This window comes from Hyperolius riggenbachi, chromosome 1 (assembly GCF_040937935.1).
Source record: "Hyperolius riggenbachi isolate aHypRig1 chromosome 1, aHypRig1.pri, whole genome shotgun sequence".
In the NCBI taxonomy this organism is placed as follows: Eukaryota; Metazoa; Chordata; class Amphibia; order Anura; family Hyperoliidae; genus Hyperolius; species Hyperolius riggenbachi.
This window is the reverse complement of record NC_090646.1, coordinates 216369381-216393773: the sequence shown is the minus strand read 5'-3', so window position 1 is coordinate 216393773 and position 24393 is coordinate 216369381. Positions and strand designations below refer to the sequence as shown.

The 24393-nt window shown below is 42.5% G+C and overlaps 1 protein-coding gene across 3 annotated transcripts in view; it reads right to left on the bottom strand.

Annotated features, from left to right (window-relative positions):
* The window catches only part of TNIP3 (TNFAIP3 interacting protein 3), a 51465-nt gene extending 31735 nt beyond the window's left edge, over window positions 1-19730 (bottom strand). For all 3 annotated transcript variants that reach the window (XM_068270281.1, XM_068270295.1, XM_068270291.1), the window contains exons 1-5: window positions 19544-19730; window positions 16354-16433; window positions 10830-10974; window positions 2440-2514; window positions 202-267 (exon numbers count right to left, since the gene is read on the bottom strand). In XM_068270281.1, coding sequence (XP_068126382.1) covers window positions 202-267; window positions 2440-2514; window positions 10830-10974; window positions 16354-16433; window positions 19544-19558 — 381 coding nt within the window. In that variant the 5' untranslated portion in view covers window positions 19559-19730. The remainder of the gene's footprint in view (window positions 1-201; window positions 268-2439; window positions 2515-10829; window positions 10975-16353; window positions 16434-19543) is intronic.
* Between the last annotated feature and the right edge of the window lie 4663 nt (window positions 19731-24393).

Genomic DNA, 24393 nt, shown 5'->3' with positions numbered 1-24393 from the left:
CGCCATGCGATAAATGTCAGAATGTAAATCGGGGAAAGGAAAGATTTAACAATGGGCAAACACTAACTAAATAATGTATACATAATTATTGTAAAAATTAAGCACTTTTTTTCATTACGTTATTTTCACTGCAGTTCCTCTTTAAGATCTAATGTACCGTGCTGCGTGTCAGCTCTAGCTCTATTTAAGTGTAAAAATTACCTTTATTTCATACGCCTGCTTCATGTGTCTGTATGTTTTGTCCCATTGCTTGTTTACATGCAGTAACTAGAACATAAAACAGAATTCTTTACATATGAAATATTGCATTTTGTATTGTGTTACATGTTTTTTACACTTGAATTTATTGATTGTGGTGTGTTCATGCACTTGCACATAGGGACATTCAGGTTTTACTAGGGGTGCTCCGCACCTTCTCATTCTGCTGGTGTTGATGCCTTCCCTTACCTACTCAGTTACACAATTACACTAGTGCTGGAGCCGGAGCTTCCATAGAGGCAATGGGGGCAATTGCCCCAGGACCTTTAGGGGCCCCAGGGGCGCCTCTAGGCATAGGCTGTACAGGTCATTGCCTGGAGTGCCATTGGTCCTGGGGGTGCCATGTTGCTGGATTAAGCCCTGCCCCCAAATTAAGCCCCACCCTGGACTAAGCCCCACCCCATGGGCGCCTCCATCTGTCCCCCTGTGTCACCTCTGCCTCCTTCTGTGCCCCTTTGTGCCTCCTTCTGTCCCCCTTTGCCTCCTTATGCCCCCTTTGCCTTTATTTGTCCCCTTGTTCTACCTCTGCCCCCTGTTCCTCCTTCAGTCCCACTCTGCCTCCTTCTGTGCCTCCTTCTGTCTCCCTTTGTGCCCCCTTCTGTCTCTATGTGCCTCTTCAGTCCCCATGTGCCATCTCTGTCCCCTGCTCCTTCCTCTGTCCACCTGTTCCTCCTTCTGTGCCCCTTTGTGCCTTCTTCTGTCTCCCTGTGGCTCTTTCTGTCCCCCTCTGCCTCCTTCTGTCTCCCTGTGCCTCCTTACATCCCCCTCTGCCACCTTCTGTCCCCCTTTTGTCCCCTTTTGTGCATACTTCTATCTCCCTTTGCTTCCTTCTGCCCCCTGTGTGCCTCCTTCAGCCCCCCTGTGCCTCCTTCTTTCCTCCTGTGCATACTTTTGTCCCCCTTTGTGTCCCAATCTGTCCCCATTGTGCCGCCTCCTGCCCCATTTAGTGCCTACTTCTGCCCCACTGTGTACCTCCTTCTGCCCCACTGTGTGCCTCCTTCTGTCCTCCTGTGCATCCCTATGTCCCCCTGTGTGCCTTCTTCCTTACATGTATTTTCTTTCTTACATGTATTTTCTGGTGAAACGCTTCCGCAATAAGTGTAATTTTTGGTGAAGCACTACCGCTTTACAATTATTTTCTGGTGAAACATTGCCGCATTACGGTTATTTCCTGGTGAAACGCTGCCGCATTACAATTATTTTCATGGAGGGGCGCCATGGGAGAGGGGGAAGGGGGTTCCCCAAAGGTTTCTCCCCCCAACTTTACTGTGCATGGATCTATAGACTGACAGAGGAGTGCATCCACCGAGACTGGTGAAATGGTACTCTGCTGAGGCATTGCAGAGGCCTTGGGGAACACAGTTAAGTTGGGTGGTGATAAGGGGGTGCAGCAGCCAGCTCAGTGGCCATGGGGGGAAATTTAGTTGCAATAAAGGGCCCCCTAGCACAGTTTTTTAGTTGGGGGCATCTGTAAGGGGTCCCCTGGGTTTAAATTTGCCCTGGGGCTCCATTGTCCTTGATCCTCATATGTTTGACATTATGGCACTGTCATTCTACACACTGTTTTTCAGAAGGCCTGCAAGGGCATTGCAACAGGCACATGCCAAAAGATAGATTCCTCTCTCTGATAGAAATCAGAAAGAGATCTATTTCTGCCATGTTTTGCAAATAGATTTTTAATAGAATTGAGCTAGAAACCAAGCAGGGGAAAAGTTCTCACCTATATCTGATGGGAAGCATTGCTTTCTGATGGGTGATATCTTCAGTTCCATGGGGGGAAGAAAACTTGCTGGACAATTATATCGCCAAAGTGAGTTCTATACCATCAGGCTCTGTACTAGTGAATAGGGTCCAAGGTCTCAGACTGGAGGGCGTGTGTCGGCTGAACAGGTGAGTGGTGATTACTCTGTGGGGGGCCCCAGGGGAGGTTCAATAATTATGTAGGGGGTGGGAAACCTGGTGGACCCATCACTGGCTCTGGGTCCCCAGGCAATTACATACTGCAGTGGACCCCCCACACCATCTTTTTCAAGCAAGATCTTGTGTCAGGACAAATGGATTAGTGAATAGGCAACTGTATAAAGAGTTAGCTATTTGAGATGCATCCAGTATATGGATGTAACTGATATTTACTTCCTCCTATTTGTAGAGCAATGACATCTCTGAGTTGAGAAGTTTTACCTCCACTCGCTGTTCTTCCAGCTTTTTTATTCTTTGCTTATATAACTCTGCAGACACATCGCTATGACTTCTTGGCTGTGTAAATCACAATAAGTTAAAGTAAAGAGATACGCACATTAAAGACTTCAAAGCATGATCATTTAGTTAAAACATAGAAAATTACTATAAATTACAGTATACTACATGTAGTGTTAAAAAACAGCATTAACCTTATACTATGCATAATATATACATAAAATTGCTTTCCTAAAACAGAAAGAATTTGCGATAATTCAGGTTGGAGTGAGCTTGAGATGTCTCCCAGAGCACCACTGCTGAATATATGCAAATTAACCATTGTGCCCTTAGAAGCTAAACACACCTCCAGAACCGCTGGAATGCAATGATGTGTCAGCTTGTTAAATTGTACAGAGCCATAATAATCCAACATGCATACAGACTGTTTCGGATAGTTTGATCCTCATCAGTGCATGGCATGGATTAATTTGGCTCTATGGAGTAGGGCTTGTAAACCGAGAGGTACAGACTAACCAGCAAGCTCATAGTGACCCAGAACTCATTGGAGTGTGTAAGGGACTACAATGGTCCTAAAAGCCCCCTTACTAAGATGTTAAGAAAAACAAAAAATTGCTTTCCTAAAACAGAAAGAATTTGCGATAATTCAGGTTGGAGTGAGCTTGAGATGTCTCCCAGAGCACCACTGCTGAATATATGCAAATTAACCATTGTACCCTTAGAAGCTAAACACACCTCCAGAACCGCTGGAATGCAATGATGTGTCAGCTTGTTAAATTGTACAGAGCCATAATAATCCAACATGCATACAGACTGTTTCGGATTGTTTGATCCTCATCAGTGCATGGCATGGATTAATTTGGCTCTATGGAGTAGGGCTTGTAAACCGAGAGGTACAGACTAACCAGCAAGCTCATGGTGACCCAGAACTCATTGGAGTGTGTAAGGGACTACAATGGTCCTAAAAGCCCCCTTACTAAGATGTGTGCATTTGCATTTCCAATTTGTAAATCATATTCCAAATATGCTTTATCATTGATTTGAGGTTTCTTGTATGTATAGTGTACAGTGCTTTCTTCTTTGCATGCTTCTTCTACACAGTTTATCTGTAGGTTTCGTATGTTTTCATGCTGATGACTTTATTCTGCTGATATCACTCAGATACATTGAAGGGGATTGCCCAACATGCACACTTACATAAATGAGTCTGCAAAAATAAGTTCTGTTTTCCAGACAGAAAAGAACCAGCAGATACATAATAACAAAAAAATAAATTGTGAATTAGAGGATGTTGCTCTATAACCTCCAAAAAACAAACATGTTCCACACACTTCAGCTCTTTCAATACATTCAGGAAAGTTGAACAGCCTTGTCATTTTAGTTGTGCACCTGCTCTTTCTTCTTGAAGTTCTCCCAGGCCTTCAATTTAAAAAGGCACAAGGAAATTTGGGCGTGAGTATTGACGATACTCTATAACACTAAACTACTCCCTGCCTACACCTAGCACTAACCTCCTACCATCTATGCCTAACACTAACCTACCCCCTACCTACACCTAGTACTTACCTCCCACCATCTATGCCTAACACTAATTCACCTCCTACCTATGTCTAATACTAACCTCCCACCATCTATGCCTAACACTAACCTACCCACTACCTACACTTAGTACTAACCTACCCCCTAGCTACACCTAGTACTTACCTTTCCACCATCTATGCCTAACACTAACCTACCTCCTACCTACAGTACAGACCATAAGTTTGGACACACATTCTCATTCAAATAATTTTCTTTCTTTTCATGACTATGAACATTGTAGTTTCACACTGAAGGCATCCAAACTATGAATTAACACATGTGGAAGTATAGTACATAACCAAAAAGTGTGAAACAACTTAAAATATGTCATATTCTAGGTTCTTCAAAGTAGCCACCTTTTGCTTTGATTATTGCCTTGCACACTCTTGGCATTCTCTTGATAAGCTTCAATAGGTAGTCACCTGAAATGGTTTTCACTTCACAGGTGTGACCTGTCAGGTTTAATAAGTGGGATTTCTTGCCTTATAAATGGGGTTGGGACCATCAGTTGCGTTGTGGAGAAGTCAGGTGGATACACAGCTGATAGTTCTACTGAATAGACTGTTAGAATTTGTATTATGGCAAGAAAAAAAGCAGCTAAGTAAAGAAAAACGAGTGTCCATCATTACTTTAAAAAATGAAGGTCAGTCAGTCTGAAAAATTGGGAAAACTTTGAAAGTGTCCCCAAGTGCAGTCTCAAAAACCATCAAACGCTACAAAGAAACTGGCTCCAGATAAGGAAGACCAAGAGTCACCTCTGCTGCGGAGGATAAGTTCATCCATGTCACCAGCCTCAGAAATCGCAGGTTAACAGCTCATATTAGAGACCAGGTCAATGCCACACAGAGTTCTAGCAGCAGACACATCTCTAGAACAACTGTTAAGAGGAGACTGTGTAAATCAGGCCTACATGGTACAATATCTGCTAGGCAACCACTGCTAAGGACAGGGAACAAGCAGAAGAGACTTGTTTGGGCTAAAAAACACAAGGAATGGACATTAGACCATTGGAACTCTGTGCTTTGGTTTGATGAGTCCAAATTTGAGATTTTTGGTTCCAACCACCGTGTCTTTGTGCGACGCAGAAAAGGTGAACGGATGGCCTCTACCTGCCTGGTTCCCACCGTGAAGCATGGAGGAGGAGGTGTGATGGTGTGGGGGTGCTTTGCTGGTGACGCTGTTGAGGATTTATTCAAAATTGAAGGCATACTGAACCAGCGTGGCTACCACAGCATCTTGCAGCGGCATGTTATTCCATCCGGTTTGCATTTAGTTGGACCATCATTTATTTTTCAACAGGACAATGACCCCAAACACACCTCCAGGCTGTGTAAGGGCTATTTGACCAGGAAGGAGAGTGATGGGGTGCTGCGCCAGATGACCTAGCCTCCACAGTCACGAGACCTGAACCCAATCAAGATGGTTTGGGGTGTGCTGGACCGCAGAGTGGAGGTAAAAGGGCCAACAAGTGCTAAGCATCTCTGGGAACTCCTTCAAGACTGTTGGAAGACCATTTCAGGTGACTACCTCTTGAAGCTCATCAAAAGAATGCCAAGAGTGTGCAAAGCAGTAATCAAAGGAAAAAGGTGGCTACTTTGAAGAACCTAGAATATGACATATCTTCAGTTGTTTCACACGTTTTGGTTATGTACTATACTTCCACATGTGTTAATTCATAGTTTGGATGCCTTCAGTGTGAATCTACAATGTTCATAGTCATGAAAATAAAGAAAACTCTTTGAATGAGAATGCGTGTCCAAACTTATGGTCTGTACTGTATGTCTAATACTAACCTCCCACCATCTATACCTAACACAAACCTACCCACTACCTACACTTAGTACGAACCTACCCCCTACCTACACTTAATACTAACCTCTTACCATCGAAGCCTTACACTAACTGACCCCTATCTATGTCCAACACTAACCTCCCACCATATATGCCTAACACTAACCTACCCCCTAATTACACCTAGTGCTAACTTACCGCCAACCTACACCTAGTACTTACCTCCCACCATCTATGCCTAACACTAACCTACCTCCTACCTATGTCTAATACTAACCTCCCACCATCTATCCCTTACACTAACTTACCCCTGCCTATGTCTAAATCTAACCTCCCACCATATATGCCTAACACAAACCTACCCCTTATCTACATCTAATACTAAACTATCCTCTACCTACATCTAGTACTAACCTACCCCTTACCTATACCTAGTACTAACCTCCCCTCATGTATGCCTTACACTAAGCTATGCCCTGCCCATGTCTAATACTAACCCCTCTTCATCTATGCCTAACACTAACCTACCCACTACCTACACCTATTACTAACCTACCCCTTACCTACCTAGTACTAACCCATTCCCTACCTACATCTAGTACTAACCTACCCCTTACCTACACCTAGTACTAACCTCCCACCATCTATGCCTTACACTAAGCTATCCCCTACCTATGTCTAAGTCTAACGCTAACCTACCCCTGCCTATGACTAACTCTACCCTTCCTTAATCTATGCCTAATACTAACCTAGCCTGTAGTCTCACACTTACCTTCCCTGCATCTATGCTTAATACTAACCTACCCTGTACCGAGAGTGAGATGCAAAAGTTTGGGCAACCTTGTTAATTGTCATGATTTTCCTGTATAAATTGTTGGTGGTTACGATAAAAAATGTCAGTTCAACATATCATATAGGAGACACACACAGTGATATTTGAGAAGTGAAATGAACTTTATTGGATTTACAGAAAGTGTGCAATAATTGTTTAAACAAAATTAGGCAGGTGTATAAATTTGGGCACCACAAAAAAAGAAATGAAATCAATATTTAGTAGATCCTCCTTTTGCAGAAATTACAGCCTCTAAACGCTTCCTGTAGGTTCCAATTAGAGTCTGGATTCTGGTTGAAGGTATTTTGGACCATTCCTCTTTACAAAACATCTCTAGTTCATTCAGGTTTGATGGCTTCTGAGCTTGGACAGCTCTCTTTAACTCACACCACAGATTTTCAATTCTATTCAGGTCTGTGGACTGAGATGGCAATTGAAGAACGTTGTACTTGTTCCTCTGCATGAATGCCTTAGTGGATTTTGAGCAGTGTTTAGGGTCGTTGTCTTGTTGAAAGATCCAGCCCCGGCGCAGCTTCAGCTTTGTCACTGATTCCTGGACATTGGTCTCCAGACTCTGCTAATACTGAGTGGAATCCATGCGTCCCTCAACTTTGACAAGATTCCCAGTCCCTACACTAATTAATACAAAACACTGCGCCACAGTTTCAAAGTTTTCATATAGAAAAATTGTTTTGTTTGTTCACCAGTCCCTAGGATCGCTGCAGAGAGTCCAATTTAGGATAATAAAATACAAAAGTGCTGCTGCGCTCTCCGGACCTGCAATAAGATTAGACTCCACATAGGGTAATAACATTCAGTATATGCAATTATTTCCACAAAGGATAACACTCTCCAGACTTCAGCAAAAGCCCGTGCATAGATGAAACCTCCGTGCTTAGTGATCTCACTTAGTGCTCAATCAGTGCCAAGCCTAAAAAATGAATGCCAAAAGGCTCACCAGATGTTGACCACCTCTACTTGCAGGTGGATTATGCGCTTTTGTCTACTGTCATTCAATGCCACAACACCGGTCAAATAAATCTTCTTTAAATCCAGTAAAATGATCTCAATAAAAACATAAAAAGTACATAGCGTAATACTGTACAATTAGCCTCTGGGCGCATATACAATTGCACTTACGCGTCCCGGAGTTTGTTCAGCATATAACAATCTTTGCCAATGCCCATCCGCTGGATCCGCAAAGTATAAGGTGGACTTACGTCTGACGTCGTTACGCGCACCAGGAAGCGAATAGACCGGCCGGTGGGGAGCAGCTAGTGCGGACGAGCGATAGACCCTGCGGCTAAAGGGAGGACCAGGAGCGGAACACCGCGGAAGTCCACCTTATACTTTGCGGATCCAGAAAATTCCATTCATTATATCATAATTTTTTTTCTCTATAGTGTCTCTTTAAATACTCTTTCTCATAACTGGATTCTCCTGTGTATGAAGGTCAGGGATCACTGAGCTTACCAAGCCAATTTGAGTTCCAATAATTAGTTCTAAAGGTTTTGGAGTCAATAAAATGACAACAGTGCCCAAAATATGCACCTGCCTAATTTTATTTAAACAATTGTTGCACACTTTCTGTAAATCCAATAAACTTCATTTCACTTCTAAAATATCACTGTGTGTGTGTCTCCTATATGATATATTAAACTGACATTTTTTATCGTAACAACCAATAACAAGGTTGCCCAAACTTCCGCATCCCACTGTATATACTAGCTGATGGCCCGGAGTTGCCCAGGTATCTATTTGGCTGGTGTTTTCTCTGCCCACTTTTTCTAACCCTAAAACACAATTACTCATTTAATTATGACCTAGTTTGTGAGCTTTGCAGTCTTTGGCATCAACAATTTGCATTGAAATGAAACAAATCTGATTGTCTGTGGCTCCACCCCCTTTTCTGAATTTTAACCCCAGTTACCTAATGACCAACTGTACCAGGCTTGAGGCTTGTGCCATTAACAGTGCAAGAATGGCAGCAATTAAATATTATTTGATTGGCTTTTGTAGGCTCTACCCACTTTTCTGAATATTAATCCCAATTACCCAGTGACCAACTGTGCAAAGTTTGAGAATCCTACCATAAACAGTGTAAGAATGGCTGCAGTTTACATTTTCCCAGTGAAATTTGTATTTGTCTCCATTCACTGATGACTCGGCGTTGCCTGGGTATGTATTTGGCTGGTATTGGCTCTGCCCACTTTTTCTAACCCTAACACACTATTACTCAATTACTCAATGACCTAGTTTGTGAGATTTGTAGTTTTTGGCATCTATAATTTGCATTGAAATGAAACAAATCTGATTGGCTGTGGCTCCACCCTCTTTTCTGAATTTGAACTCCAGTCACCTAATGACCAACTGTACCAGGTTTGAGGCTTGTGCCATTAACAGTGCAAGAATGGCAGAAATTAAATATTCCCCTTTGAAAATCAATAGGTGAATTTTGATTGGTTTTTGTAGGCTCCACTCATTTTTGTGAATATTAAAAGTGACCAACTATGCAAAGTTTGAGAACCCTGCCATAAACAGTGTAAGAATGGCTGCAGTTTACATTTTCCCAGTGAAATTTGTATTTGTCTCGGCCCACTTTTTGGTTATGGAGGTAAAAAGCATCCTATATGTTATTCCAGGTAATGTACTATGTGTGTGCCAAATTGTAGTAACAACAAACATCCAAACTTTTGCATTTATAATATTAGTATATATTATATACAGTATATACAGTATATGTGTACTGTATATACTTAAATTTAATATTATACAACCGAACCAAGTTTCGCCCTATTGCATCCCTGTTGAGCATGTTTAACATATTGAAATACACATGCCTGATGTGGTAGTGGGACCATTTGTATCTTACTTTTTAAAAGACAGTCTGCTCCTTATTCCAGTGCCCGCTGTGTAATATACTGTGAAATACAGAAAAATTGCAACCAGAGCTCATAATTGCAGACAGCTAGTCTGAATGACTGAATTATGGATTCCTGTCCTTCCTGCCTTCACATTGCTCTGTGAAACGTTTAGGAGAGAATGCAGTCTGAAAGTGATGCCAGCGGTAACTGGTAACCCCTTATCAGACACCCTAGACACTGTGGAGTTGCACAACAACAACCACCCAATACTCTTTTATAGTGTGAATATGCACCACAGCAAGACACACACACACACACACACACACACACACACACACACACACACACACACACACACACACACACACACACACACACACACACACACACACACACACATCAGAAATGTCAAGGCACCACCACAAAGGGTAAGGTGTAAGATAATGCCATTATTGGGCATGTAGTGCAAGCGATCAGCAAGCGTTGGCACTAGGGGAGCAGTGAGGGAGAGGAGAGGTCTCTTATTGCCAATGAGGTAAGCCGTACTACCATTGCTTTCATTTATTCAGGGGGAGCAAAAGGAGGACACATAGGGGACAGGAGGCAATGCAGTGGGGTACTCTGAGGTACAAGGGGGACACAATAAATCTACAAGACACTCCTGGACCATGGATGCACCAGATTTAGTATATTTTTTACCTGGTTTTTGCTCTCTAACCCTAGGTGCCTCTTATAGTCCAGAGCGTCCTATATGCTGAAAAATATAGTAAATTAGCTTTAAAAATTTGGCACAAGACTGTGGAAGGCACAATAGAGTGTGCAACCTTGAAGGAACAGCTGGTAACATTCATTATTTAATGGTTTCATTGAAACGCTGCAGATAAAAAAATGTAGACACTGTATGAATAAAGATAAGTTACATTTTGCTCTTTGCACCACAAATTCCCTGTCTGAATTTTTTAAAACTGCCTGCACTCAGCTTCTTTCCGAATGCTGCGAGCACTCCAAATGTATTTTAGGCTGTGTGTCGAAATGCTGCCAAACACATTTACAATTGCACACAAAAGGAAATGTGAATGCAGTGAATCGCATTTGCAGCAAAATGTTGTGCATTTTCACACAGCTGAAGTGTGCAACCATCCTTACTGGTAAAGAAAGCTTGGTTGAAAAAAATGTGAATTTGGAGCTGTTCGTTCCATTCACTTAACAGTTGACTGTTGGCAAAGTTGTATGAAAAGCTTACAGTGAGTCTGAATGCAGTACATTTGTTTGTTCTTTTTAACCAAAGTATAGTTAGACTACAGTACCTGTGTGACCTTTTTATGTGTACATAGAGGACTCTGGTGTAGAGCTTGTGGCTTACAAGTAGGCGAGTCTTCTTCCGCTTCATGAATTATGTTTTTCTGCTGAATCTGTCTTGGGATATCCATGCTAAGCTCAGTGCTGTCAAATCTATAACACAATGCATTATATTGTATTTGCGAGTCTCATAAATATTAAGTATTTGTATTTAAATCAAATACATTATTAAAATCAATGCACAGCAGGTGTACATCATACATTTTTATGAAAAAGCTGCACCTTCCTTGAAACTATGGATAGTTGATAAAAACCCAAATGGCCTAGCAAGAAACTCATGTTTGCACTAGGCCAGGTGAGTCAGAGTTCATTTCAAGTATCCAGTAGCGTGTGGATAACTTTATAATGTGTTTCTCAAATTACAGAAATAGGATGGTATTATTTTCTATGTGGTCAGGCTGCAATTATTATTATGATTTTTGTTATTAGTTTTCATTTTAATCCAAAAATTGTAAATGTGCAGATTTATGTATGACAGCCCTCTTTACTCCAGACTGACCCTGATTCCTGTGTTCCTGTTCCTGTAACACTCCAAGTTCGGAGTGTCACTTTAAAAACAGAAAATTCAATGCACGTTAGGGGATAAGTAAACTGAAGAAAGTTTCTTTGCGTTTAGCGACAAAAATACTGTATTTTCTGGACCATAAGTCGCACCGGACCATAAGTTGCACCTAGGTTTTGAGGAACAAAAAAATCAAAATATAACTAAACCTAGGTGGTTCTATGGTGGAGGGGCATCTTATGGACCTTTTACCCCCAAAACTGTCTCTAAGCTACACTACACTAATTCCTGCTGCACCCTACCACCTACACTACATTTCACTACACACTAAACTACACACTACACTGTAGACTACACACTACACTAACCCCCTCCTACCCTCCTAACTGTTCAGCTCTCACCTGATCCTGCCGCCGCTCACCTCCCACCTTGCTCTGGCTTCTCCAAGCATTCCTCTTCTACCTGAGCATATGCTTAGGCATCCCTCTTCTCCTTTGGTGTGGGTGGCATCTCCTAGCATAGCAGCCGGCTGCTGCTGTACAGCTCCCGGTCCCCCTTCTGCATGGCTTCCTTCTTCTTCCGCATTAGTCTGGTGGCTGCTTTTACATGAGAGGCGCATGTGAGCTACGGTCACACTGACATCAGCATGACCCCTGTGCATGTGCGCCTCTCATGTAACAACAGCCGCCGGACCATTGCGGAAGCAACACAGATGGGGGACCTGGAGCTGTACAGCAAAATCAGAAGATTATACCCATGCCGGAGGAGAAGAGGGACGCCTGTGGACAGGGGCGTATCTTGGTAATAAAGCGCCTATGGCAAACAATGAAATTGCGCCCCCCCCTTTCTCTGTCAGTTCTGGGGGGGGGGGGGTCACACAAACAGCAATAACAGAAAGGGGGGTCAAAAAGACAGCAATAACAGACAAGGGGGTCACACAGACAGCAATGACAGAAAGGGGGTCAAACAGACAGCAATAACAGACAAGGGGGTCACACAGACAGCAATAACAGACAAGGGGGGTCACACAGACAGCAATAACAGGGAGGAGGGGTCAAACAGTCAAACAGACAGCAATAACAGACAAGGGGGTCACACAGACAGCAATAACAGACAGGAGGGGTCACACAGACAGCAATAACAGAAAGGGGGTAAAACAGCAATAACAGACAAGGGGGTCACACAGACAGCAATAACAGAAAGGGGGGTCAAACAGACAGCAATAACAGACAAGGGGAGGTCAAACAGACAGCAATAACAGACGGGGGTCACAGACAGCAATAACAGACAGGGGGGGGGGTCACACAGACAGCAATAACAGATGGGGAGTCACACAGACAGCAGTAACAGACAGGGGGGTTCACACAGACAGCAATAACAGAAAGGGGGTCAAAAAGACAGCAATAAAAGACAAGGGGGTCACACAGACAGCAATGACAGAAAGGGGGGTCAAACACACAGCAATAACAGACAGGAGGGGTCACACAGACAGCAATAACAGACAGGAGGGGTCACACAGACAGCAATAACACACAAGGGGTTCACACAGACAGCAATAACAGAAAGGGGGTCAAAAAGACAGCAATAACAGACAAGGGGGTCACACAGACAGCAATAACAGAAAGGGGGGTCAAACAGACAGCAATAACAGACAGGAGGGGTCACACAGACAGCAATAACAGACAGGAGGGGTCACACAGACAGCAATAACACACAAGGGGTTCACACAGACAGCAATAACAGAAAGGGGGTCAAAAAGACAGCAATAACAGACAAGGGGGTCACACAGACAGCAATAACAGAAAGGGGGGTCAAACAGACAGCAATAACAGACAGGAGGGGTCACACAGACAGCAATAACAGACAGGAGGGGTCACACAGACAGCAATAACACACAAAGGGGTCACACAGACAGCAATAACAGAACGGAGGGGTCACACAGACAGCAATAACAGACAAGGGGGGTCACACAGACAGCAATAACAGACGGGGTCACAGACAGACAGCAATAACAGACAGGGGGGGGGGGTCACACAGACAGCAATAACAGACAGGGGGTCACACAGACAGCAATAACAGACAGGGGGGGTCACACAGACAGCAATAACAGACAGGAGGGGTCACACAGACAGCAATAACGGACAGGGGATCACACAGACAGAAGGGGTGAGGGTCACACAGACAGCAATAACAGATGGGGGGTCACACAGAAAGCAATAACAGACAGGGGGGGTCACACAGACAGCAATAACGGACAGGGGGGTCACATCGACAGCAATAACGGACAGGGGATCACACAGACAGCAATAACAGACGGGGGATCACACAGACAGCAATAACAGACAGGGGATCACACAGACAGGAGGGGTGAGGGTCACACAGACAGCAATAACAGATGGGGGGTCACACAGACAGCAATAACAGACAGGGGGGGTCACACAGACAGCAATAACGGACAGGGGGTCACATCGACAGCAATAACGGACAGGGGATCACACAGACAGCAATAACAGACGGGGGATCACACAGACAGCAATAACAGACAGGAGGAGGGGAATCACACAGACAGCAATAACAGACAGGGGGTCACAAAGACAGCAATAACAGATAGGAGGGGTTACACAGACAGCAACAACAGACAGGAGGGGGGAATCACACAGACAGCAATAACAGACAGGGGGTCACAAAGACAGCAATAACGGATAGGAGGGGTCACACAGACAGCAGTAACGGACAGGGATCACAGACGAACGGCAATAACAGACGAGGGGGGGGGGGAGGAAACACAGCAATAGCAGATAGTGAGGCTCGCATTGCAGGGCAGCTGTCACATTGCACATGCCTCACAGGGAAGCTAAACAGACGCTGCCAGCAGAGTCAGTTCTTCATATACAGCTCCCTTCCTCCTGTGCAGACCTAATCTACATACCTTTCATGCCACAACCACAATGACTGTACTCCCCACCCTGCAGTCTGAGGGAGAGGATCAGTCCCAGTCACCATGTCTTTGATTCTCGTGCAGCTCCAGCACCACCGTCCTTAGCATGCTTCCCCCTCTCTTGCAGAGACCTCAGAGCTCAGTGCACTCTCGCCTGGAGCTCCCCCTAGTGGCGCCTCCTCTCTTATCTCTCTCGTGGACAGAAGGAGCAGCTTTGACTGTGTCTCCGTAATAGGGACACACACCAAGCAGCTACGGCTGCACAACTTGGGTGCAGGCATGGCGCCCATGCTGCAGGGGGCGCCGCCCATGGCTCTTGCCATGCCTGCATCCCTCTACATACGCCTCTGCCTGTGGAGATGCCTGAGGAGAAGAGGGGCACTAGGAACAAGCTGGACAGAGAAAGGAGCGCAGCGCTGGATTGGTAAGAGTCGCTACCTGCGCACTTTTTTTAACCTTCGGACCATACCCACGTGCCCCCCAAAAATATGGTACTTGTTTATTAATTTAAACACAATAAATGATATAGAATCAGTACTAAATTAGTAGTGGAAAGAATGCCAAGAACATGAAGCATTAAAGACAAGATTTGTGGCTTTCAAGATCTACTTTTTTATTAATAGTTGCACGACTGCAATTGGAAGAGTGAATTCCATGTTGTAGAGAATTACCAATACATTTGTGTTTTTTTTTAGATATTGCTGTTTAGAGTTGGCAGTGCTCTGAATTCGATACCAGTATACAACAACCACAACTTTTCCAGTTTAGGTTGAAAGGGACTGGCAAAGGCTTCTATAACAGGGAGGGAATACTGCATGCACAAATCTCATTAAAGGACTACCGAGGTGACATGTGACATGATGAGATAGACATGTGTATGTATAGTACCAAGCACACAAATAACTAGGCTGTGTACCTTTTTTTCTTTCTCAGCCTAAAATAGTTAAGCATCAGGTATGCAAGTGACAGTTTCTTTCCGGGTGGGGACCGGGTCGGACTGGGTCAGACTATAGGGCATAACCCTCACTGATAAGTCATTACAGCAATAAAATACTTTCCTATCAGTAAATGGCTTTTGAGAGATGGAAAGAGATAAAAAGGGTCAATAATTCATAGACTTGAGCTCTGGCATACTTCAATGAAGGTGTCATTGAGCAGAGACAATGAAACAGTAAAAACTGAAAAACTAGATTGAAATATAAAATAAAACTGTGGGATACCTAGAAAAGTCATTATTAGGAGGAGGAGGATAGAATTGTTTTTCTCATTAGTTTATTTTCACCTCGGATGTCCTTTAAAGACGGGATTCTACCATCAAAGAAACTAAATCTTATTAATTGTATTATTTATATAGCTTCATTTTTTTAGCTTATGAAAGTGCAAACCATTGAAGATGAGTATAAATGTAGGCATGCAGTCTGCAGCTGATGGTCTCTGATCTCCGCCTACATTTTAGCTTTGCCGACCCTTCGTTGTTGCTTCCTTACCGAAGCGCGCCACTTGCTAATTTGCAGATTACTGATCTGCTGATACAATATTAATATATTTAATTGGTTGTCAATGTATACTATACTAATCTGCTCTGTTTTCTTTCATTTTAAGAGAGCCAGAGAAACATTTGTAAGGCATGCGTGTTTATTTCTGATAATTATGACCAGGGTCGGGCCAAGGCAGAGGCTCCAGCCTCAGGGTTCAGAGTAGGAGGGTGCGCACAACTCCCTCAGCTATCATTCCCCTATTGTGTTTGAAGCAGAGAGCAATAAGAAAAGGGGATGCATGGCACTGAGTGCAAGCCAGAGAACTAGAGATTAGGGTGGGGGCCCTGGGGCTCCTCTTACTCTAATAGCAATCAATGTGTGATGGCTGGGGTGGGAAGGATGGGGGGCGCACTTTGGTGTCTCAGCCTTGGGTACTGGCTCTGATTATGATTATGTACATGGCCATAACTGTTAGTGTTTAAAGAAAATTGTAAAAAGCTCAGAACACACAAGCTAATACTGTATATATGGAAGTAAAGGCTATAAATAGTCACCTCTCACTATCATCATGTTCACCAAAGAGTATCTTCAGTTTTTCTGTTTCATTCCTTTTTCTGTCTCTCGTGTTTGATTGCTACAGAAAAGACAATTTGTGTGCATTAATAGGACAATATAATTTGTAATAAAAATGATGACGTAGTGCTGGGATTATAAAATATTTTTCAGTTGTAATATATCAAAGTTAAAAATACAAAGAACAAATATATATATATATATATATATATATATATATATACACATATTGTCTGTCAATAATATCTGTCAATTGAATATAGCTAGCATACAACTATTTATAATACTAAAATACATACAGTATGTTTGGATTATAGAGTGTTCATCATAATATCCAATGTATCATACATACATACATAGCTCAGGCATTCATGGGCATCTGCAATATTCAAAAAAAATTATAAAATAATCTGCCAATGTTCTAAAAAAAATCTAAAAATTCTGTTCAAATTAGTAAAATTCATTATAGATGTTGCAAATGCCACTAACAGTTCCTCTGTTGGTTCTGCTCAGTCTCTAATGAATAGAATCTATACACTGATACCACTATAATGAGGCAGTTCTCTCATAAATCCTCCGTGGTGCTCTATTATGTAACAAATGCTGAGATTCAAAACTCAGCTGCTCTTACTGTCTGTGGAGAGGTGTTTCTGCAAAGTGATGTTTCTGACTCTTTTCCCGGGTACTCTGGCCGGCAGCTCCGGGCTCACTTCAAAAACCGTAGCAGCGCTGTAGACGTAACAAGTTCCTGGTGATATCGTCTATCAGCGGCGTTGGGCTCCCATGACGTCATCTTGTCATCAGTGTGCGAGGAGGCCAGCTCCTGCGTGCTTGATCCTCCTCCTGAGAGTATCCCACAAGCGCATTTGACCCATCTTACAGGGGATCATTGGAAAAGGGTGAGTGCCCAGTCATGCGGGTGTGGTGGGGGTGTTTATGCGCTGAAGCTGATACAGCTGATGTTTGAAGATTGCAATATAAACTATATATATGGATCTTGATCTCAGGACATTTGGTTATATTTATCTGCTGCAAGGTCTATATTAGAGGTGTAGCACAGTCTGAAATAGTCTTGCATTGGAATTCTTTGGATTTTTTTAGAAAGTGCCCCACCAGTGCTCATACCTGGTATATTGTACAATTTTCCATACCAGTGCATCTGATGTGTGACACACACTAGGAACAGATTTCTAATAGATTTCAGAATTAAATCTATTGTAAATTGATCTAAATGCATTATTGGACCATTAGATCCAATGCAACTCCAGCAGCAGCAGATCGACCTAGATTTTCCATCTTGTCAGATAGATCAAATCGATCGAAATCGGCCACAAAACGATCTGGGAATATGATGGAATCGATTTCTGATCGATCGATTCTATAGAATCGATCGATCAATTGATGGCTGAAATCGACCAGTGTATGGGCCTGTATGGGCCCCTTTAGCTAGACTAATTGGTACATGGGCAGTTAGTTACCCACTTATACTGTATACTATACTCACTAAAAGAAACTAACTTAAAGTCGGAACACTGTGCCATCTCTGTCCCCTGTACCTCCTCTGTGGCCCCCCCCCCCCCGTGCCTCCAGTGTCCCCCTCTGTGTCACCTCTGCCCTTTGTACCTGCTTATACAAGTTTAAAAGCCATTTTTTCTTTGATTTTGTTAAAATCGATTTTGTCAAAAACTACAAGTCCAATTAGAATTTTTTTTTTTTATATAATCTTTATTTTTTCCAAAATTTCTCTTACATAATTATACATATTATTTCACATTCAATAAATAGTTTTACTTATCACGGCTAATATAAATTCCAATTTGTCTGAGAGAGAGCTTCTCAATTATTCCCCTCATTCCTACATCTATAATGTGATCTATACCAATACCATGTCTCTCCCCGATCTCAAAGTCTGCCCTAATATTGCTTCAACTCATCCATTTTATTCTATCCCGTTCCAATCTGGCCGTGAAAGCTGCTCTCTTCAGGGATCCCTCTTTTCTCCAATTAGAATTTTTTTTAACTTGTTCCCATGGAAACACAGAATCCATGCTGTGCGTATCGGCGGGTCGTGCGTAAGTCAGGCGTTCGTAAGTCGGGGACTACTTGTAGTTTATTTTTCAGCATATGTTTTTAGAATAGTAAGTGTGCCTCACTATTCACCCCACTGTGTCAAATGAAAACTAAGTGTAACATGTAGCAACTTCACAGCAATAATTCTGTTTATAGACCTACTTTTTTTTTTTTTTTTTTTAAATAACATCATTATGAAAAGTTTATGGCCTGTATGCAATTAACTTTTTCTCCTGAGTTTTCTCCTAGGAGAAATTTTTTGTGTTCTGTTTCAAGCAACTTTTTTAGCACTCTGCAATTGAAAATGTACCAAGAAGTAGAAGAAAAAGTACTGGCAAAATAATTCTCATTTTCTTGATTGCTGGTGGTTTAAAAGGCATATTATGTATAAGGTGTGAAAAGATCACCAAGGAGAAAATGTAGGAGAAAAAGTGAATTGGATTGTGCCCTTGTGAGATGAAGGTCCATTGCCCGCTGTCTCTGAACCTTTTTCTGCCGCTGTTGTTTGCATTTTGTAATGTGCATTGTGCACATCTCTTCCCTTACCAATTACAGTTCAGTTGGTAAGGATGTTAGGGGGTCCTGTGTTTTGCCACCATTTTTTATAGTCTGTTTTAACAGAGGGAATCAATTTGAGTTTCAAAATTTAGCTCTTCTGTAATAAGGAGTGGATAGCTGAGAATTGTTTAAATAATTAATTTGAATTATACTAGAATGGTTAATAAGTACTGGCATATGATATGACCTAGGCATCAAGACATAAATTAATGTCTATACATTTCCTTTACCATTTTGTAGAACTCTAAGAAAACCATCTGACAAATATCAGCAATAAGAGATAGCCAGCCATAGAGATATTCCCAGCAGGATCTGAATGCTGTAATAGTGAATTTAAAAAGACCTTGTCTATCTATCTGTCTGTCTATCTATCTATCTATCTATCTATCTATCTATCTATCTATCTATCTATCTATTTCATATCTATCTAAATAAAATATACAGGTATATGTATATCTAAATTATATAATACATATAAAGTAAATAAAAGGAAACAAGAAGAAATAGATGTATATTTTGCATAATAGAGTGTAATCAACTTACAGTTAAATGCTCCATCCTGTTGTCCCCAGAAGCAATGACTACTCTATAACGTTTATTGCAAAGTTCATTTTATCTTAGTAGTAATAAAGTAATTGTAGACAAGACAGCTATTCAATCAATCCACCCCCACACTGAGAAAACCCCATCACAGAACCTTTAGAGAAATGTCTTCCGCTATCGATATTGCAATCTGCTCGAGCTCCCACCCACGTCTTTTTCAGATTAAACAGAAAGTAAACTCTGTACATGTGTACAAAGGATTCCCTTCTGCTTGGTATAAACAAGGGAGTGATCACTCCTACACAAATGTGGGGAAACACTAGAGAAAGCCTTCCAACCGCCACAATGGAACAACTATATCAGTGCACACAAATGTCAGCCATCATCACTGAGTTTACTGTAAAGCTTACTTCACTTCTGCTGCTTCTAGGAATGTTCACAAATTACAGTATTTAAACATTATTTGCATATGGGTGTATGCATTTTAATTAAAGGTTATGTAGAGGTTGAAATACCCACTCAATGACACCCACACCTGGTTGTGTATTAAGTTCCATAATTGGTACGTATTTAATATTTTAGTGCAAGTCTTTTAAAATAAGATTTTACAATCCCAAAGTTTTCATGAACCACCCTGGCGTTCTATTGTTTGCACCAGGGTGGATGCGCAGCACTATTTTTTGAATATTTTTTTTTTAAATCATGTACCTAGCCCAGCGCTAGCTACATGATGCCCCCCTCCCTTCCGCATCCCTCCCACCCCTCCGATCACCGCCGGCGCTATTACCCATAAGGAAATCCCGTTATGAACGGGATTTCATTTAGGGCTTCCCCCCATGGCGACGATCGCGATGACGTCATCGACGTCGTGACGTCAGACGGAGTTCCGATTCACCCCTCAGCTCTGCCTGGCACTGATTGGCCAGGCTGCGCAGGGATCCCGGGGGGGGGGGGGGGGCGCGTGTTACGCGGTGGGTAGCGGCGCATTAGCGGCATTCGTCCCCAACACACAGCAAGCAAAGTGCTTACTGCGTGTTTTAAAAAAAAATTATGAAAATCGGCCCAGCGGGGCGGATTACTTGGCTTGAGAGCACTGAAGCGAATTATAATGTAAAATGGGGAAAATTAGTTTGCTTCAGTGTCTCTTTAACTAGTTGAATGCTGTTCTAGTAAAACAAAAATGGGGGTAGTATATAATATGCTGTAAATAATCTTTTAAAGCTAAGAAGAAATGCTGGGTTTCATACCAGTTTAAACTACAGTGGCACTTTCTCTACATTGATTATCCAGCCTATATGGTTATACTTAAAAACTTATACCTCACCTAATTGCCACTTAACCACTTCAATTTTAAGGTTTATAGTCACCTTATGCCTCTGAGCAATTTTTACGATCGTACCTGGTGGTGGTGGTGGTGGTGGGGGGGTTCTCTGGGACATTGTTCCTACTGAATATCCAGACAGCATGAGCGAACGCCTTTTTGGAGGTAGAAGTCACGTCCATTGGGCTAAAGTGGTTAAATGGTTAATTACAGTACTTTATGCTACTACCAAGTAACAGATGTAATAATTAGGATTTTTTTCTTGCATTCTCAATTAGGGATGATTAATGAAATACAAGTAATGTCTCCTTACATTCAAATTTCCTGTAAATTATATGCAGCTTGAAATTGGACCAATCAGAATAACTTCCTATCAATTTTTATTGTCCCTAGATCAAGCGGCATAACATTTACATGAAATTTGAATGCAAGGAGAAATCATTTGCATCATTGATCATCCCTATTCTCTAACCTGTATACCATGCTGCATCTTTGTTTTAGATGTGCTGTGTTTTCATACTAAATGTATTTTATACTTTTTTATTAAATGTATAATTTTTATTAATTTTTATTTAGTAAAAGCATTTGACCCAAATAAGATTTTATAGTTCACATGGCCCTAATAGGCCAGATAGATTTAAAGTACACCCTGAGTGTAAAAAAATACATAGTTTGCATAAGATGCCGGGAAAAAAGGGCACAGGGGCTTGCTGCTAGTAGAATATTGCTAAGATTTGCGATATTCTACTACTGAATTCGATAATATTTACTGATATTTTACTATGGCTAAACCTAACCCTTCTCTCACATAGAACCCTCCCTCTACCCAGGGCCGAATTTCCACACAGGCCACCTAGGCCAGTTCCTAGGGCGGAAACCTGCCGACAGAAAAGCTGGGGCGGCTGTCCCACATTGACTGTACACCCAGCAGCCGCGCTGTCCCCAGTCTCTGCTATGATCTGCACGGAGGAAAGCACCCCTCCCCTCCTTTCCTCTCCACTCTGACACTGAGGGAGGAGGGGCTGAGCAGAGAAGCCAAGCCGCAAAATTTATATTTAGGAAGAGGGGCAGCTACTCTCAGCACAGCACGGTATGTGTGTGTGGTGGCAGCGCTGTTAGAGTGAAGGGAGACAGGAGAAGTGTCTGCAGAACAGCAAGCATTTTGCAGACTAGAATCACGCTGTGCCTGCCTGATCCTGTGCAATGAGTGACCACCAGCTGGTATCCCTCTCTCTATCCCCCCTCCCCCTTCCTTCCCGGGAGCCTGTGATTCCCAAAGCTACTACAGGGCTGCCTGGTGCTCACCTCTGTCCTCCTGTAGCCTGGCTTCCATCTCTTTTCTCTATGCAGCCCTGTCACTCTTTTCATCATTTTCATCAGGTAGAATTGTTCCCTTCTCCTCCTCCCACAGTCATTTGTCTTTCCATTGCCCTAGCATAGCTATTCACACTTGTTCTTTTTGTTATTGCACTTTTAGTCTTCTGAGATCAGTGGTTCACTCTGTTTTTTAAAGGATATTGGAGGTTGATTCATGACATGTTAATGCGCTAAGCCACATGGGTTAAACCGGTGAGTGCACGCTATCAGCGTAGCGAGCGCTCTTGGCTACGAGTGCTTCTTTGAAGTACACTGCGATGGTATGTAACACGACCGTCATACTTTACTAGCGCAGCTGCTACTACATTTAATGTAGCAGCGGCCGCAGTAGTAAAGTATCCCAGTCGTGCTACATACCATCGCACTGTACTTCAAAGGAGCATGCATAGCCAAGAGCACTCGCTACGCTGATAGCATGCGCTCACCGGTTTAACCCATGTGGCTTAGCGCATTAACATGTCATGAATCAACCTAATTGTATCTATGTTTGAGCACCAGCACTTTCACCCTACAGCTACTTTATATGGATAAAAGCACTTTTTAAAGTTGACTACAAATTTATTACACTTGTTTTTATCTAATTGAACCTGCCTGATTAGTTTGCAGTGCTCTTAGTACTTATGGGTTGTTGTTAAGGTGCGTACACATCTGTGGCTGATGCCACCTGTCCGGGATCAAGACCCAATCCCCTTGGGTGACAATGCTGGACTGTACAGATGTGTCTCAGCTGTGTGAGGCCCAGTGCACACCAAAACCGCTAGCAGATCGTCAAAACGCTAGTGGTTTTGGGTGCACACCGAGTGGATTTTGTATGTGATCCGCCGGCCGCATCAGCATCCGCGTGGCTAATGTATCTCTATGGGCTGGTGCACACCAGCGGTTTGAGGTTTTAAGCAAACTGCAAACGTGCAGCAAGAGGCATGTTTGCGGCTTGCTAAAAACCTCAAACCGCCGGTGTGCACCAGCCCATAGAGATACATTAGCCACGCGGATTTTCAAGCGGATGCGGCCGGCGGATGCACCCAGTGTGCACTGGGCCTAACTGACAAGGCATTCTGTTGTCATGCTGGGAGGGAGAGGGACGTCACGCTGCAGGTGGGGAAGTGGCATACATATAATCCTACCATAGTCGTAGTCTAATGTCCTACATTATTATTATTATTATTATTATTATTATTATTATTATTATTATTATTATTATTATGTATTTATATAGCACTGGCATCTTCTGCAGCACTTTACAGAGTACATAGTCATGTCACTGACTGTCCTCAGAGGACCTCACAATCTAATCCTACCATAGTCATAGTCTAATGACCTACATTATTATTATTATTATTATTATGTATTTATATAGTGCTAACATCTTCTGCAGCACTTTAAAGGACCGCTATCGTGAAAAAAGTAGGCAGTTAATATCTGACCGAACAACAGGTTTTGGGCCAGTCCATCTCCTCATGGGGGATTCTCAGCGTTTTCTATGTTTTCAACAGCATTTCCTGAACAGCAGTTGCAAAGTGTAACTGACAAAATAGGGTGCAAGTGAGTAGGGAGGCTGGCTGGTAGATTACTATTTTGGCCGTTAAACTGCTGTTCAGGAAATACTGTTGAAAACAAAGAAAAAAACTGAGAATCCTCCATGTGGAGATGGACTGGCCCAAAACCTGTCACATTGTAACTGCCTTCTTTTTTCGCGATAGTGGTCCTTTAATCACCTTAGTATTGTGATCAGCAAAGGACCCCATACACACACATTACATTTCTAATTTGATTCCCTGCAGATTCGTTCACTCTGATCAAATCAAATGGAAATCAATTCCTTTATATTTCATTGATTTTGACCAAAAATGTATCTAAAGTATCAATCAAACAGGACGCCTGGGTCAATTTGGGGTGGAGCAGGAGTGGCAGATGATTGATAGGCCATAGCATTGCATTATATCAAACAGTGCAGCGTTGAGGTTCGATCAGTTTTCAATAGATTCCCTGCTGGAATCTATTAAAAATGAATGTGCCGTGTGTGGTAGGAATCCATTCCTTCTGAACTGATTCCTTTTAGAAAGGGGCCGATTGCTTTGGACCATTGGGCAGAAATCTATAATTGTACGGCCAGCTGCATTTTAACCTGATACTTAATTTTAATCCTTTTCCC